Source organism: Protomyctophum bolini, assembly GCF_963924005.1.
Source record: "Protomyctophum bolini genome assembly, chromosome: 12".
NCBI classification, from domain to species: domain Eukaryota; kingdom Metazoa; phylum Chordata; class Actinopteri; order Myctophiformes; family Myctophidae; genus Protomyctophum; species Protomyctophum bolini.
Window position 1 is genome coordinate 10,784,136 of NC_137873.1, and position 18,069 is coordinate 10,802,204.

An 18,069-nucleotide genomic window follows, 5' to 3' on the forward strand; every position below is an offset into this window, starting at 1 on the left:
AAGAAATGTGTCAATGTTCCCAAACGTTTTTCCCAACCCTTTGTTTGGGAAACATGTGACATGTGGAAACAAGGACACCATGGGGGGGGAAGTGGCTCTAACCGTTCTCTGCTGTAGTGGAGCTGCACCAGAACAAGGCTGATGTAATCAGCACCACCAAGTATGAAAGTGGAGGGCCATGCAGCATGGAGGGCCATGCCGCATGGAGGGCCATGCCGCATGGAGGGCCATGCCGCATGGAGGGCCATGCCGCATGGAGGGCCATGCCGCATGGAGGGCCATGCCGCATGGAGGGCCATGCAGCATGGAGGGCCATGCCGCATGGAGGGCCATGCCGCATGGAGGGCCATGCAGCATGGAGGGCCATGCCGCATGGAGGGCCATGCCGCATGGAGGGCCATGCCGCATGGAGGGCCATGCAGCATGGAGGGCCATGCCGCATGGAGGGCCATGCCGCATGGAGGGCCATGCAGCATGGAGGGCCATGCCGCATGGAGGGCCATGCCGCATGGAGGGCCATGCCGCATGGAGGGCCATGCCGCATGGAGGGCCATGCCGCATGGAGGGCCATGCCGCATGGAGGGCCATGCCGCATGGAGGGCCATGCCGCATGGAGGGCCATGCCGCATGGAGGGCCATGCCGCATGGAGGGCCATGCCGCATGGAGGGCCATGCCGCATGGAGGGCCATGCCGCATGGAGGGCCATGCCGCATGGAGGGCCATGCTGCATGGGGAAGAGTGCTTGCTCAGCCAAAAAGAAGAAAGAAAGGGGAGAAAAGATACAAGTTGGAAAAAACAACCTTTTCCAAAGTTTCTGTCTAAAGAAAGAAAGGGAGAAAGGGAGAACAAAAAGATAAAAGTATGAAAGATTTACCCTTTACAAAGTTTCCGTGTGCATTTTTTTGCCTCGACCATTATTATTCATGGTCCATCCACTACGTTTAATCTATAATGGCAAATTTAGCGTTTAACATGATGTTAAGGCTGGCTTCATGACATAAATAATGTTATGTATAATAATAATGGGATCCCTTGCGTACAGTATAATAAAGACCTTTTTCACGACGGGGATATCGACTTACCGTAGGACACAAATAAAGGCTCTGTTCCATTTAGTGCAGCAGAGTCTTTCAGTTGGCCATGCAGCATGCACAGTTTCAGCACCCTGACTCGGTTCGAACTGACCTGCACACTCTCAAGTCTCCAGCTTGCAGCTAGAACCTTTTATTCAAATAAGGCAGTGTTTCGATGCACTTTGGGTCTTCCTCATTTTGCAGATAATGCTACAAATAATATCATTAGTTTATTTGTGTTCCCCACAGTGAGGCGCTACAGTCGAGAGGAGATGGAAGCCCCCCAGATGCAGGTGTCGTCCCCTGACCGCTCGTCCAAGCTCAGGGCCGGAGGAGGCCGCCCCGAACCGTCCTCCGCCGTCCACGTCGAACCGGTCACCTTGTCCGCCGCCCCCACGACCCCCAGGACTGTCCCCTTGGACGCCGCAGCGCTCAGCTCCAAGGCCGAGCGCATCGCCCGCTACAAGGCCGAGCGCCGCCGGCAGCTCTCGGAGCGCTACGGCATCCTCCTGGACCAGGAGGTGGACACTGACTACACACCGCGATACCGCCCCCGGCGTGAGTCAGACACCTCGGACCGACGGGAACCGACTGCCAGACGAGAACACCGTGAGTCAGACACCCCGGAGCGACGGGACCCCCCTGCCAGACGGGAACACCGTGAGTCAGACACCCCGGAGCGACGGGACCCCCCTGCCAGACGGGAACACCGTGAGTCAGACACCCCGGAGCGACGGGACCCCCCTGCCAGACGGGAACACCGTGAGTCAGACACCCCGGAGCGACGGGACCCCCCTGCCAGACGAGAACACCGTGAGTCAGACACCCCGGAGCGACGGGACCCCCCTGCTAGACGGGAACACCGTGAGTCAGACACCCCGGAGCGACGGGACCCCCCTGCCAGACGAGAACACCGTGAGTCAGACACCCCGGAGCGACGGGACCCCCCTGCCAGACGGGAGCACCGTGAGTCAGACACCCCGGAGCGACGGGACCCCCCTGCCAGACGGGAGCACCGAGACAGACGGGAACGGACGTCGGTGGCGGTGGAGCAGCAGCAGCAGCCGGGGAAAGAGCAGCAGAGGGCACAGCCGTACAGCTCGGGGGTGGGCAAGGTTTACATGCGGACTCACCCGGCGGACCCCGGCAACGATCCTGCCGCGGCCGCCCCCCACCATCACCACCACACGACCCAAGCCACGCCTCCGCTGACGCAACAGGAACGGCCCAGCAGGTTCACGGAGAAGGAGCGGGCCATGAACATGGAGAACCAGCGGCGTGGCGGAGGGGGAGGGGCCCCGGAGGGGCGCTCAGCGGCCGCTTCCAGGAGCAGACCTGTGGAGCAGCAGCAGCACCCCCCCTCCTCCTCCTCCTCCCCCCAGGAGCAAAGCCCCGGCGCCCCGGCCTCCGCTAGGGACTACAGCATGGCGGCGGTGCCCAGCTCACCCCGTGCGGCCCGCCGTGCGTCCCTGCCCTCCACGCGCTACGGCATCTCCCCCGGGGACCTGTTCATCGAGCAGCAGGCCCAGAGCATCCTCAACAGACAGGGGTGAGTTCTACACGGGGTTAACTGTAACTGACACTCAGCGTAGCCGTAGGCCTATTATTAGGACGCTGTTTCTCACTGTCTGTAACTCGGAGACCGTTCAAATATTTGTAATCTTTCATGGGACCACAATCTACAGTACACGGTCAGGGTTAATTTCACTTGCGGGTCTAGTTGTGTGCGCTGCTGCGCTCTCAGTTAATACAGACGCGTAAGGCCCCTGGTGGGCCCCCGTACCAGACGTTGAGAATCAGTGTACAGGAATTCTGAGCATACGTACGGTATCACTATGGCTATTTAAATACTAACTATATAATACTATAAACTATGCCATCTTTAAGAGGGGGGCTGTTTCACTGAAAGGCCCATTTAAACTCACTCCGTTTAGCCTCGCTACCTTAGTTTCCACACCACCAATGATGTTCCTACTTCTTTAACTACTGCACAAACCGGCGTGATTCGTGCCGAACACGCTGGCCGTGGGTTGTGAAAGGATTTATGGTTGTTACAATAGTTGAATCGCTAAGACTAAAAGTCCACCTCATTTCATCTCTATAGTATATCTTCTCTCTACGTTCAGTATCATCATAGGTGTACATACTGTCCCAGAAGGCAGACTAATGCTTAAACAAACTATTAAACGTTCAAATAAACCCAGTGCACTCTGTGGGCCGTGTTACTGCAATACTGCAGTAAAGTATGCCATGAGTGCCTGCTGGTTAAAATATCTCTCACAGCTACACATGGAGGCTACAGTTGGAGCACTATATGCACACCAGGACCAGGTATCATTTTCACTGGTGAGTGGTGGTGGTGGTGACACATTTCACAGGCAATGACACTGAATTCAGTGTTATTTAACCGTAACTTCAGAGAGTCAGAACATGTCCACTAGCTTGCTGACCATTGCCTGCCAGTGGTCTGGTGGTGGGATAATTTCTAGACTGAGCGTCCCACGGGTCCGTCACACTATAGGCCACACGTGACAGGGAGGTGAGTTGTTCTGGGGGAGCTCATCAGGGGCCTGGAAGGGTAGGACTTGGCATGGGATGGGAGAGACTCGACGAGTCAGCCAGGATGAAGATACATCATGGTTTCTTAGCTGGTCCCAACTGAGCTAGCCCCGATTTTAGAAATTGATCTGGAATTTGTACAGATATATACTGTCCCTTTTTAGAGAGTTTCTCCATACATAAAGACATGCATGGTACATGAAGATTAACTGGACCTTATATACTACACAATCAAAGCCAGAGTGGCTTTCATATAAACATCTAAACAGCTTTTCATAATGATGAACATACTGCATTGAACCTGTAAAGAACAATCAGATTTGCATCAGTTTTGACATGTCGACCACATTGTCTTGTACCGTAGCTTAGCAGCGCTGTCACAGAGCGACTGGTCTCTGGACTCAGAGCGTGACGCGCAGACAGTCATCAGCTGGCCTGCTTCCAGGTATATTTTCACCTTTTGGAATGTGCTGGATGATGCGTGAAGATCTGGCTAACTCTTCCCAATAGATCTCCCATATAACTATCCAGTAATATTTCCCATTTTGAAATAATTATTCCCTAATATTAATGGCTGTAGCTGCTCCCTGTTAACAGGTGTTCACCTCCGGATTGCAGATTGGGTTTGCGGTTCTTCCAAATGACCAATTGTCCCTAATTGTTGTCATGCTTGTGTAACTTTGTTTAACCACGTTGATTTCAGGAACGTCTGTCAGAGGGACACTCATAGACGGGAGCTGAGGAGTAGATGGATTATATTGGACAGTATAGCTGTTTAAGTTTGAAGAGAGTATTAACCCTTTAATTTTAATGATGTATTGTCTCTGTCAGGTGGAAACCTCATATGTCCAAATAGTATATCAAAAGTAGCAGATGTACAAGCTCAAAATGTGGCGCGATATCGAGCTTGTGGATCCGCTATACTTTTGTGTGACGCAGTGCTGTTCAGTTCAGTTCAGTTCAGTTCAGTTCAGTTTATTTTCGGAAGGAGGACATACAGTTCATAGATAGCACATATAGTTTCCATCTTTTTTTTCTTTCTTTTTAGTGTTCGTAGCTCATGTCCTGTCCGATTCCGAAAAGGGGTTAGGGAGAAGCCATAGGCTTGTCGTGCCCTACCCCTGGAGTCCATTTGTGCAGGTGTAGCAGATCTACAGGTATCTGCCTACACAGTGCATACATTCATGTTGTCCATAGGTATATACATTCATCTACACACATTCATATATATATATATTATATATATATATGTATTCTAATAACAATTGTAGATATTAATAATAATAATAATAATGACAATAACACTAATAATAATTGTATAATATATATGATATGGTTCACTATACTTATATAGTACATAATATGTGGTGTGGTTTACCAACAATGGTCTACTAATAATATATGATATGGTTAGTATACTTATATATTTCATAGTGTATATAATGTATGGTATACTATAGTAATAAGAATATAATAATTATATAGTACAGTACGACAGTATGAGTAGGGTGTTAATTTACAAAATGAAAATAATAATTATAAAAAAAAACATAGAGATACGAGGTTTCTGCCCGATACAAACAAAATAGAGCAGCATGTTAACTTTTATATCAGATTCAGATTGTATTTGAGTCAAGCACTCTGTACTGTCAGAGCTCTCCCTGTGAAACATGCAGCTCACGCCAATATGGCTCATACCATTAGATGATGTTGCCTGGCAACAAGACAGCTATAGAGGAAACAGAGCTGGTTGACCTTCTAAATCAGGGGTTCCCTATACCTCCCTCCCTTTTTAGTTCCAGACCCAAAATATACATTTGGTCTCTCCTCTGGACCTAAACAAAAAAACAACAACAAAACAAACATTATAAATGACTATTTCAGTAATAGTGAAAATACAAGCTCACGGGCACTTGTAGATTGGCTATTTTTTAAATGTGTGTATTATTATTTTTTGGGGGGGGGGGGGTCCCGGCCCACTGTTTGAGAAACACTCCTCTAAATGTTTCTTCTATTTTATTTTTTCCCAATACCAATGTGTTTAGATATTGTTGAGTCCTACAGACTCAGCACTTGTCAACTGAGGTGGTTCACACAACCCCCCCCCCCCCCCCCCTCCCCCTCCAAGTTGGGCCCCCGCTCTACAACGCAGCTTGTTAACCCCGTATGATATTACATCCTCTTGCTTTGGGACGCTGTGAATGCAATTGCCAATGTTGTTGCATAAGACACGTTGCCTGTTGAAATGACGTTCTGTTTCAGTGTACTGCAAGTGGCAGGTTGACGGTGGGCTCTCAGACGTGGAGTCTACAGAAAGCCAAAGCAGCTTTTCCGTCCTCTGCATGAATGCCCCACCATGAGCCTCTGTACCCAGAAGGGAAAGGGTCATTTGGCCTATATTTTTGGACCAGAACATGACCCAGATACTGCATCACTGCCTCGTTAAGTGGTCCGTGTGAGAGTTGGTTGGTATACTGTCCATAGCCAACTTTTGAGCTATGTGGATGTGTGGCTGTGTAATTGGAAATGGAAACCTTGTAAACGGCATGACTGTATATTAAAAGATTGAATAGTTTAATTTTAATCCTAGTTACGGTTTGGACATTTGGACATCTTGAATATCCTTTTAAAATGTATTCAAAATAATAATAACAATTAGAGTAGCCAATTATTTTAACCCATTTTCTCCCCAATTTAGTCGTTATGCCAATGAATTCTTCCCCACACACACTTTTCTGTGTTGTCACTGCTGTTGTATCTTATTGACTCCACTAGTAGTCCACTCTGTCAATGAGTTCCTTCTACCTGCTGTGTGGCCCATTCAGCTGCTACTGCTAACCTGCAATAGAAATATCTGTTCTCAAGAAGCGTGAGCATTATTTACACCTCTCTGCCAGGTCAAATGAAGCAGCGGTCCATCAATTACATCCAGCTTAGTGACCTGCAATGAGATTAATGCGTCCATCAGTTCCTGTGGGTCAAAGGGGCAAAGATTAAAATAGTTTGGCTTACCTTTTGGTTTGAGGACATCAGAGCCGAGGCCGTTTGATCTGAGGTTCAAATTTAAACCCAGCACATGCTGATACTTGACCTTGTCTCAGAGAGTTCACCTTGGTCCCCTTACAGTATGGTATTATATCATGAACATCAGCATGTCGTGTTTTTCTATTTGGATGTGAAAACGATTAATGAGCTGAGATTAATTACATTCCAGAATCAATATCTACTGCATTTGATGATATTGAGCCATCTCCCATTTCAGAGTATGTTGGAGAATGTTGTCTTAATTCAACCCATGATCCCATTCTCACTCATCCGTTCCTCCCATTTTAAGAATTCGAGTCAGAGAAAGAATGTCCAGGGATGAAACCGTACAAAAGCCCCCAGAGTGGAGTCCAGACAGGCAAGGGGCCAACAGACAGGGGAACGTACCACATCGCTCAGAGCACCCTAGCTACCAAAGGACTGTTCCCCAATCTCAGCCCAGCCCTGGGTACCAGCCTGCACATGGACAAGTGGAATACCTTCCCTCAGAAGCAACCAAGACCCACCTCTCCATCCCCTCACAGGATCCCCAGTCATACAGGAACATGCCTGCTACGGAAAACTCCTCCGCTAAGTTGACGGCGTCTCCAGAGGCCCCCCCGAGGAGGAGAGTGAGTGCAGACCAAATCTTCGCCCCCAATAGAGAAGCCAAGCAGGCCCTGAAGGAGGAGGGCCACACGGCGGGACTGTTGAAGAGCCGGAAGGCTGTGCTGCCCTCTGAGATTCGCCGCAGGCAGAAGAGCGTGGATGACCCTCAGAGGGGCCAGCATGAGGAGATGGAGTGGGAGACCTCTGACGACAGCGGGAGCAGGAGGAGCAGAGTGGACGAAGACTGGGACAAGGAGAGGCCCGTGGAGAGGGGGAGAGAGAGGCTCAGGGACAAAGGGAGAGAGCAACCCATCTCCAGCCACGACAGCCCCGAGAAGAGAGAATTCATGTCTGTGGTGCCCTCTCACTCTTCCCCACACCATCAGCTCAGGCAGCAACAAGCCACTGAACTTGGGCACCAGGAAGAGCCAAAATATCAACAACCCTATAGACAACAACAAGCACTGCAAAGGCAGCTGGAGTACGACCCTCAAAAGGAGCAATATGAATCTCAAGGGCCGAACCAATTTGAGTCCCATGTGCAGCAACAAGAACCCCAAAGACACCTGCAATACGAGCATCAAAGGTATCAACAGGAATCCCAAAGGCATGAACAATATGAGCCCCAGGCTGAACAATTTGACCCCAAAAGGCAACCATATAAAACTGAACATCACCAACAGTCCCAGAGTGAACAACAGTACAGGCCCCAGAGAGATCAGCAAGAGCACCAAAGGCAACACGAGGTCCAAAGACTTTGGCAAGAGCCCCAACAAGAGGCTCAAAGACATCAAGAATCTCAAAGACATCAAGAGTCTCAAAGATATCGGCAAGAATCTCAAAGACGACAGCAAGAGGCCCAAAGACAAGAGGCTGAAACACAATACAATGCTCAAAGACATCTGCAAGAGGTCCAAATACAAGTTGAGGCCCAAAGTCAGCAAGAGGCCCAAAGACACCTTGAGGCTCAAAGATTGCAGGAAGCTCAAAGACTACAGGAGGCTCAAAGACTACAAGAGGCTCAAAGACTACAAGAGGCCCAAAGGCAACAAGAGGCTCAAAGACTACAGGAGGCTCAAAGACTACAGGAGGCTCAAAGACTACAAGAGGCCCAAAGACTACAGGAGGCCCAAAGACTACAGGAGGCCCAAAGACTACAAGAGGCCCAAAGACTACAAGAAGCCCAAAGACAGCAAGAGGCCCAAAGACAACTTGAGGCCCAGAGACATCAGCAAGAGGCCCAGAGACAGCAAGACGCCCAAAGACAACTTGAGGCCCAGAGACAGCAAGACGCCCAAAGACAACTTGAGGCTCAGAGACAGCAAGACGCCCAAAGACAACTTGAGGCCCAGAGACATCAGCAAGAGGCCCAAAGACAACTTGAGGCCCAAAGACATCAGCAAGAGGCCCAAAGACAACTTGAGGCCCAAAGACATCAGCAAGAGGCCCAAAGACAACTTGAGGCCCAAAGACAACTTGAGGCCCAAATACATCAGCAAGAGTTTCAAAGGCAACAAGGGCCCCAGAGACAGCCGGAGTATGAACCTCAAAGGCATCAGCAGCAGCGTGAGCAACAAGAGTCCCCAGGTCAACACATATCTGACTCAGCTGTCTACCTCCAGAAGGATCCCTCTGTACGCCAGGCCCGACACAGGGCCGTAGAGATGAAGCCTAAGATCCGAACTCGCTCCATGTCAGATGTAGGAGTCAACCAGCGCTCCGCTATGTACCGGAGTATGGCAGCAGCAGCCAGCCGAGAGGTAGCGGCAGCAGGGCAACTTGCCAGGGACGGAGGGGTGTCCAACGGGGAGGTGGGTGCCCTGGATACCAGGATATCAGTGGCACAGCTCCGACACTCCTACCTGGAGAATGCCAACCGGAAACCTGAGCTGTAGGTCTCATGGCATGGACACTGTCTGGTCTCGCTGACTGCTGTCTAACCCTCATGACCGCACAATTAATTCCGCATGAATACAACAAGTCACAGTTTTTTTTTGTTTTCACAATTAATAATTGTAACATATTTGATATTAGAAATCATATCTGAGTTTCATAAATCCAATGAGCAGTCGTGTTCCTCTATTCACCAGTCCTCTAATTGGAACCACTGATCATGATTAATAATTGTGATTACAAAGCACAGGGAAATAATAAGAACCATACTTTCCGCCAGCAACTCAATCTTTATGGCAGTTGTTTTCTGCTGCATGTTGATGTGAGTGTCTAACAGCTATTGACTATAGGGGTTTGCTGTGAAACGCTCATGCAGCATACCATGAGAATAACCTAAGCTGTGCTTTGTCTGAATAATCTCCATCGTAAACTTCTGTCCGTTTCCAGTGAAGTCCCCGAAATGACAAGATGCTAATAGTTCTCTCACTCTCTCCCTGTGTCGTCTTTGTCCATCCCTGTCCAAATTGGCACATGTTCTCCTTCACAAGGGAGACTACGAAGGCAGATCTATCAGCCATGGAGGTGGATCCAGCGGCCAGTGGAACTGACCGGGACCGGGACAGGGACAGGGACCGGGACAAGGACAGGGACCAGGACAGGGGTGCGAGGAGACCTCGCCGTTACATCACCCCGGGGGACAGTCGCGCGTCCGAGAGGCATCGGACGCAGCCCATCACATCGGCAGAGCGCCTGGAGTCTGATAGGTAGGCCTGCAGGACCAAACCCATGTTATTTCAAAATCCACTTTATTGTTCTACTGGGATTTGTCACTCACCGTACACGGCATTCGTTGGTTGACAGGCATTATGTTATATAATTGCGCTTCCTATAGAGGTCCATAATATTCCAAGCTAGTTTCCTCAACATTATTATAATGATTTAGATTAAACAAGCCTGAATTATGTGCAATAAAGTAGAATAAAATAACGTTACAAGGGTGATGAGACATTATGTATTTCACATTATGGTGCTTTCAGTACCAGACGCCCATAAAGGTTCAAATCTGTTTGTATTGAAATCAGAATTGCTTTGTTCATCACATAAAGGTCCCATAATAACGTAGGTGCAGGAATGACAATAATAATTGACAATAAGAGGCATGTCTCGTGACAAAAGATAAAAGGATATGACGAGAATTCACATGCAAAGCTTCGGACCTAATGTACAACAAGACATGCGTAGCCAGTATATTATGTACATTCACCTTCATATAATTCTGAATTGTACAGAGGTCACAGGGAAGGGATTCTATCCAAAGGGCTTCATCCATTAAAAATGGGAAAGCACTACATTGTAGTGCTTTCCCATTCCCATCATATACATACCGTATGTCATATGTTTTCAGGATTCAAAATCCAAAGCATCAAAAGTAGCAGATCTACAAGCTCAAAACATGTCGCTTTGCGCTGTATTTTGAGCTTGTGGACCTGTTTCATTTGATCATGCTTTTGTGCGACGCTGTACTATGATCAAGTAAAGCCAAGCGACGCGGCGGACGGAGCCGGTGTGCGATAGCTTCATTGAAAATAATGGAGGCGGCTGTGCGCCGCGCGGCGGACGCAGCCGGTGTGTGGTGGGCTTAAGGCATTCCTTTACTAAATAAAATCACACTCGACGTGAGGGGCAACCACCAGCCACATGGTGTCTTGTGTCGTCATTTTGTACCCTACACAAACAGTCCACAGACTTGGCTGTGGACTGTGCTCTAAAACCAAACATAAAACATCCCATAGACTTGGCTGCCATTATGACGTAATCAACAAACAGCATAAAGTTAAAATATGTAGATACAAGGTTTCTGCCTGCTAGCAACGATGTATAGCATGGGTTCTTCAGAATCGATCTCGGGGCTTAATGGGTTTATGTGGTTTTATGATTTCAGGATTAATGGTGATGAGGGTTCAATCATTCACACTGAAAGATGCTGTGGTTGACTTTTCATGTCTCCCCCTCAGGTCCCGTTTGAGTCCCACCCAGCTGCAGGATACTGAAAGCAAGTCCTGTCTTTGTCAACTTCTTCATGTTTGATGCACATAAGATAAATCATAACTCATAATCAACTTAACTTAACTTAAATGTCCTCCTTAAGTTGCTAACCTTTTTTTATTTTTTTATTTTCCAGTGGGTGAGGAAACACTCGACGAAAGAGCCAAGATGAGCGTGGCAGCGAAGAGATCACTTTTCAGGGTACGCAACACACTTTGTTTAAACTATTATTATATATCTATTTTAGGGGGAAACGGCAACATAAAATTCAGGAGTGATCTTAATAATAGTCATAACTTTAATGGCAGGCTAACTATTTATATGCTGTAGTATCAATACTCACTTCTTCTGTGAGGAGGAACCCAAAAGCTACAGACTGTAGTACAACTAGCAAGGAGGGTTTAAATTCAGCCTCGAGTTCCACCGAGGCTGTAGCTCGAGTTCTGAACCCCCAAGCGACAGTGGGGGCTCTAGCATGCAACTTGGACACAGGCCGGGTCTGATCAGCCTTAATTGGCCGGGTCGCCTGGAGGAGGGTGTCTGTTGCAAGACCCGAATCAGTAGATGTTTTATTTACTGCCTTGCCGTTTGCATTTACAGTATATTGCATATGTCCTTTGTCCTTCCAGGAACTGGAGAGGACGTCTGACGTGCCAAAGCCTCGGTCTCGCAACGCTGCGGTGGAGAGGCGCCTGAGGAGAGTGCAGGACCGCTCACACACACAGCCTGTCACCAACAAGGAGGTGGACAACATCACTGCCTCGTAGGTGTCACACCAATGTGCTACTTTCACTTGTTTTACCTTAGCGTTTTCAGTTTAGGTTCGATTTCAGTCTCTTCTCTTCTCTTCTCTTCTCTTCTCTTCTCTTCTCTTCTCTTCTCTTCTCTTCTCTTCTCTTCTCTTCTCTTCTCTTCTCTTCTCTTCTCTTCTCTTCTCTTCTCTTCCTTTGACCCTAATCATCGTCATCTTCCTCAGTGTGTTTTTTCCTCTGTTCTCGTGTTGCTCGTCTTCTTCTTGTGTGTGTGTGTGTGTGTGTGTGTGTGTGCGTGTGCGTGCATGTGTGCGTGCATGACACTATAAAGTGACCCTGCCATGTCTTCACAACCTGTGGCTGTAGCACGTGCATCCAGTCCTGCTCTAGCCAACACCTTCAGGTACAACTGACCTGGAGTGTGTGTGTGTGTGTGTGTGTGTGTGTGTGTGTGTGTGTGTGTGTGTGTGTGTGTGTGTGTGTGTGTGTGTGTGTGTGTGTGCACATGCTCACATGCATGGTCGGGCTGCCTCATGCCTCCCTCTCCTAAGCCTTTACCCACCTCGTTATGTGCTACTGGGTCCATGTTCATATTACATTTCTGCACTGATATCCGTTTGCGTTGTGCAGCTTCCATTTTATTCTACTATACTCCCCTCTGCTGGGCCATGTGCTTTACTTCACCCAGCTCACATTACTTCCGATTGGTGTTGGCTCACATGTAAGCTTCTTTACCAGGAATAGCCATTTACTCCTTATAGAGGGATGAAGGTGTTGTCTACACAATAGCTCATTAACCACTTTAAGGCCTATATGCTTGGTCATACAACAAAATAGCATAGGCAGCTGATCCACAAGTGCACACTTGCATTGCGACCCGCTGTGAGCTTATATATCTGCTTTTTCTGAAAACGCCAGGGTTAAATGGAAATGAATTGACGATGACAAGGATCAGATATTGTATAGAAAGGCCAAAGGCCAAGCTGGTTAAAGCTCTCAGGGTTGCTGGCTTTGCACGCCTCCAATTGTGTTTAGTGACCAAGGTTAAACATAACAAACCAACCACAGTCCAATGCATTGCATGACTGTACCAGGAACATTGTACTCATTGTATTCTACTTATATCTCTGTTACTGCTCCTGGGATCTGAATTAGGAGAAAGCCTCCAGTGTTAATTTTAGGATATGTGAAGACGACCCTTATGACTATGGCAGGACAATGTAGTGCATTCATTCTCATATCGGCTCATTTATTATTTATTGCAGTTTAGATTGGCGTTTATGTTTTGTAGATTTTGTCTTGTCAATATCTTGTATTTTGTATACCATTACCAATGCATTTTTCTTTGTAAAAAAAAGAAAATAAATTAAGAACAGTATATTAAAAATAAATCATCAATAGAAAAACAAGTGAAAACAAAGGCATACATATATATATATATTTGTTTTTCTTTTAAATTACACAAAATGAAAGAATTTAATTAAATGAACATTCGTTTACATACATTTAAACATATCTGTACAGTTGCTTCAGAAATTAGACGTTTGGCCCCAGGACCCAAACTAGTGAAAAGTAAAACAGCAGATCTACAAGTTACACAACGTGTCGCTTCGTGCCACGTTGTGAGATTGTAGATCAGCTATTGTCACTACTTATTAACATTTGTTTTCTAATTTCTTTGAATTTTCTTTTATTTCTTCATGAAATTACTGAAACACAAAAATCATTCAATTGGTTTTTAATTCATGAAAAAAAGGCACCCATGAAAATGCCTCGGCGACCCACAAATGGACCCTAAACTGCGGTCTCATTTCACTCCCCATGCAGCCTCCACTCCTCCCAGCCTGACGCAGGGGCCCAGGACCCGGAGAAGGAGAACGTAGAGCCGCCGCCCCTTCCAGGCCCAGGGGGGGTGGAAGAAGGACCGGGTGACGGGCAGAAACCCAACCCAGACGAGCCCGACCTGTCCACGCTCAGTCTGTCCGAGAAGATGGCCCTGTTCAACCGGCTCTCGGAGGGGCCCGGGGCCGAAGCCGGAGCCGGGGCCGTGGCCGTGGCTGCGGCTGTGGCTGAAAGCGCGGTCGGAGCCGCGTCCAGGGGGGACACCCGCCAACGCAGGGCCAACACACGCTTCCAGACCCAACCCATCACCCAGGGAGAGGTGGAGCAGGTACACTCATTTCACTGAGCTACATGTATAGGGCAGATTACGGCGACAATGACCAATGCTCATTCAAATCAAACAAGCAAACAGAGGAGCATCACTACGACATCTTAGCCACCTTGCTTGTGACCTAACCTGGAGCCTTCACCATGGTTTTGATCAAGAGAAAAATGGGGGGGGGGGAAATTAAACTAGAAAGAGTCAACATAATTAAAGGAGAACACCACACCAAAACACACTGGCCATGCATCTACCTTCATCCCTGTGCCATCATCCATAGTGCCCTTGATTTTTCTCATAGATGCCCCCTCCTCTACATCTCCCTCTGACTCCCCCCTCCCCTCCCACAGCTTGCATTTGCGCATGTTGTCCTCCTTCTAATGTGGGTATTTAGATAGCTCCAAACTTTATTTTTTTTTCACGTATCGTATTATTATAGTATACTGAGACTCACGCATGCGCAGTTTTCACTCTAGGCCAGCCGTTACATGTAATCCCAGACGTAGTCGATTCCAGACGAGATTCTCGCGAGACGCGCGAGACTTCAAGCTGGAGCGCTCCTTTCAACTGTGATCCACTATCTCTCCCAGTCTCCCTCTTGTTTGTTTACATGCAATCTGATGACTGATCGCGTCGCATCATTATAGTCCTTATCTTTCTGTATTATTAACAAACTAGACTAGTTTCATAATGGCCGAAGTTGAAGAAGATGTTGAGTATATGTCTGAAGATTTTGAATATGGCGAGGAGCCCTACTTATACGAGCCAGAGTATACCGACGAAGATATGCGTCTAATGGAGGAGGCACGGATGAACGAGGCAGCTGGTGGTTCTACTGTTCCCCTTCCAGGCGTACGGCAGAGAACCGAGGATTTATTTTGGTGTTCATGTGGAAACTGCGATTTAAAGCCATTGGAAGTGGAATGTAAATGCAGCAGAGAATGGGAAGAGTGGAGGTCGAAGCCTGTATAGTGATGATGAAAACACAGAGACAGTAGGTGTTTCTCGTCGTCGCTCATGCATCACAGACAATGCAGATCTACCTCTACCCCATCTACTCGACAGAGGAGTATTGGAATTATTTTTTCTGACCAAGAAAATAAACTGGGACAAACGACCAAAACCAGAAGGAGAAGACGGGCACCTATCCGTTGAGTAAGTATAGTCTACAACAACGTAGCCTACTATTATAATTACTAATTACCTACAATGATTATACATAAGTGAATAACGGATCTAAATCTAATCATTCACCATTACATGACTTGTATTTATGAACGTTGACATTCTGGAAAATAAATAAATGCATGCAAGCAGGGAGGCTATTCACCCCCTCCCCCTGAATATTATACCTCAGATAGAGGCCTATATCTACCAAGCATACACATTGTTGTAAATTGTAATCCTATTGTAATCCTTTTCTAAAACTTTTCTCTTCGAACACAGGCAATGCAGACTAGCCTCCTATAGGATTGTGTTGGAGTTCGTCCTCCGTGGAGAAACGCTTGGGAAAGGCAACAGAATTGTTTTGCCATCATGTTTGGTTTCCAAAATAAGAAGCATCTACCCCTCACCATCCGGGCTGTATCGTGGATTCTTAGAGGAAGCAGGAGATATCAGTGTTGGTTTTTCCTAGAGATGAATAGCCTAATTTCTACAATGTTTCTCTCCCTTGTTCATTTCAATCCATTTTCAAATTGAAAGTAAATTACAATATAACGACTGGCTTTTATAATGTTGTCATTATAATTAATAAATGTCACTGTTATAAAAACCTATTTGTATTATTTATAATTTCCTTCCATGTGACTATAACAGTTGCCATAGAAATTCATGCTGTTGGCTCATTATTTATCTAATCTAAATGCCAGTGTTATTTCAAATATAATTCATTATATTGTATTTCTATTGATACTATATATATTAATATTGTACTATTGACAAACCTTTAAAATAATGTCAATCATACATACTATTTTGGGGTGCATTTTTTAAATGAGTCACAGAATGACACGCTTCAGCCAATATGCTCAATTCTTATTGGAAGTAACAACAATATAGTGTTACACAGATTCAATACAGGAAAATGAATGAAAAAAATATATATATATAATTTGTATGTAGATAAGTAACATAAGTCTGGAGTAGGTAGTTATAAATTGACGCAGCACCATTTTAGCAGTAGTAATTCCCACTAGTTTGGCATTTACATTTTTTATTCAAAGTGTTCAATGTGCAGTGTGAAGTCAATAGTATTTATCGGCATTCAGTAGTGCTGTTGCCTCACAGCTACAAGGTCCTGGGTCAGACCGTGACCCTTCTTTTTATGTAGCGAGGCAGATAGTTTCTTCTTCTTGTTGTTTTGGACGAAAATCATCTGCCTTGAAGTGATCGCTGCAAATAATGCGTCCTTGAGTCTGCTCATCTGAGCTATTGAGATCCATCTGTAGTGCTAGAAGCCAACGTCTCCTCAAAGTAGGTATCGCATGAAAACTTTTTCTCTTTAGAGTTGACCTAGTCTTTGCGGTTGAACAGCCTGGATATATACAACGAGGCATGTTGTTGCTCAAATAAATGAAACTAGACAACTAGTAGGAATGCTTGACACGCGTGCGAATGTAATTAAACAATGTAAACACAAGTGGTAGGCGGCGGCGTGGAAGAGCAGAGCACAGAGTTGAGTTGACAGGAGCTTGAAGTCTCGCGCGTCTCGCGAGAATCTCGTCTGGAATCGACTACGTCTGAGATTACATGTAACGGCTGGCCTAGAGTGAAAACTGCGCATGCGTGAGTCTCAGTATACTATAATAATACGATACGTGAAAAAAAAAAAAAGTTTGGAGCTATCTAAATACCCACATTAGAAGGAGGACAACATGCGCAAATGCAAGCTGTGGGAGGGGAGGGGGGAGTCAGAGGGAGATGTAGAGGAGGGGGCATCTATGAGAAAAATCAAGGGCACTATGGATGATGGCACAGGGATGAAGGTAGATGCATGGCCAGTGTGTTTTGGTGTGGTGTTCTCCTTTAAGATCGGCAAAGTGCAGGTGCAACGTTGAGCAGTGAACTAACCGTGTTGAAACTTCAGTCTAATTAATCAGAGGAGAATCAACAGGGTTTCATTTGTCATAAAACTAGAGGATTGTCACGCCTAGAGGTTCAAGCAGTGAAATGTTGGTACAGCAGATCTGCATAAGACTCCACTGACGACAACAGTAGCACAATACACACTACATAATACTGGATTTTAATGAAACAAAAAATAAGACGAGACAAAAAGATAGACGTACGGTTAAAACGTACAGGCAGGTGTGGAGTTTGCATGTTCTCCCCGTGTCCCCTAGGGTAAGTAGTGGTATCCTCACAAAAAACATGCAGTAATCCTGGTCTCTAAACTGCTTGATGGAGGGGAAGGAACTGGTTGGAATAACGTGTTCCTTCCACGCGCTACATCCAACGGGGAAATCCCCCCCCCCCCCCCCCTTCAGGTGAGAAGAAGTGGCTTGGACTCCTCATGCATAGAAGGAAGCATGAGGTCAATCTGTTGCTCTCCCCAGGTTGTCAGAGGAAGTGTAACGCCCAGGATTACATTTGATAATTGACACAAAGAATGGGTAGCAACATTGTGGGATAAAAAAAACACAATGTTACAAAAATCACTGCCGCAGTGTTCACTATATACACTCAAATCCTCACAGTGTTACAAAAGAAAACACAGTGACAGTGTGACTCCGGTGTAGCTCCGAGGCTGTGTGACCTCATTTGGTCACTGCCGGTTCATAGCTCGCTGTTTGCCTCTTCACGACCCATTACGTTTCCACCACCGTGCTGAACGTCTACAGTAGTATGGAAGCTTCTTATTGGGCTAGCCCCTCAGCTAGAGGCTGTCCACTTCCAGGTCAGTAACATTTTACTGCAGCAGCAAAGGATGTTTTCCTTTGTCTTCGG

General features: G+C 46.7%; 1 protein-coding gene across 5 annotated transcripts in view; it reads left to right on the plus strand.

The window, feature by feature from the left end:
- Positions 1-18,069, plus strand: part of LOC308325685 (supervillin-like) — an 82,951-nt gene that overhangs the window by 26,389 nt on the left and 38,493 nt on the right. For 3 of the 5 annotated variants that reach the window (XM_080778299.1, XM_080778296.1, XM_080778297.1), the window contains exons 6-14: positions 1,324-2,623; positions 3,998-4,078; positions 6,968-9,157; positions 9,708-9,923; positions 11,175-11,212; positions 11,342-11,406; positions 11,835-11,968; positions 12,289-12,360; positions 13,785-14,127. In XM_080778299.1, the coding sequence (XP_080634425.1) occupies positions 1,324-2,623; positions 3,998-4,078; positions 6,968-9,157; positions 9,708-9,923; positions 11,175-11,212; positions 11,342-11,406; positions 11,835-11,968; positions 12,289-12,360; positions 13,785-14,127 (4,439 nt within the window). The remainder of the gene's footprint in view (positions 1-1,323; positions 2,624-3,997; positions 4,079-6,967; positions 9,158-9,707; positions 9,924-11,174; positions 11,213-11,341; positions 11,407-11,834; positions 11,969-12,288; positions 12,361-13,784; positions 14,128-18,069) is intronic. The other 2 variants (XM_080778298.1, XM_080778300.1) reach the window with 2 other exon arrangements.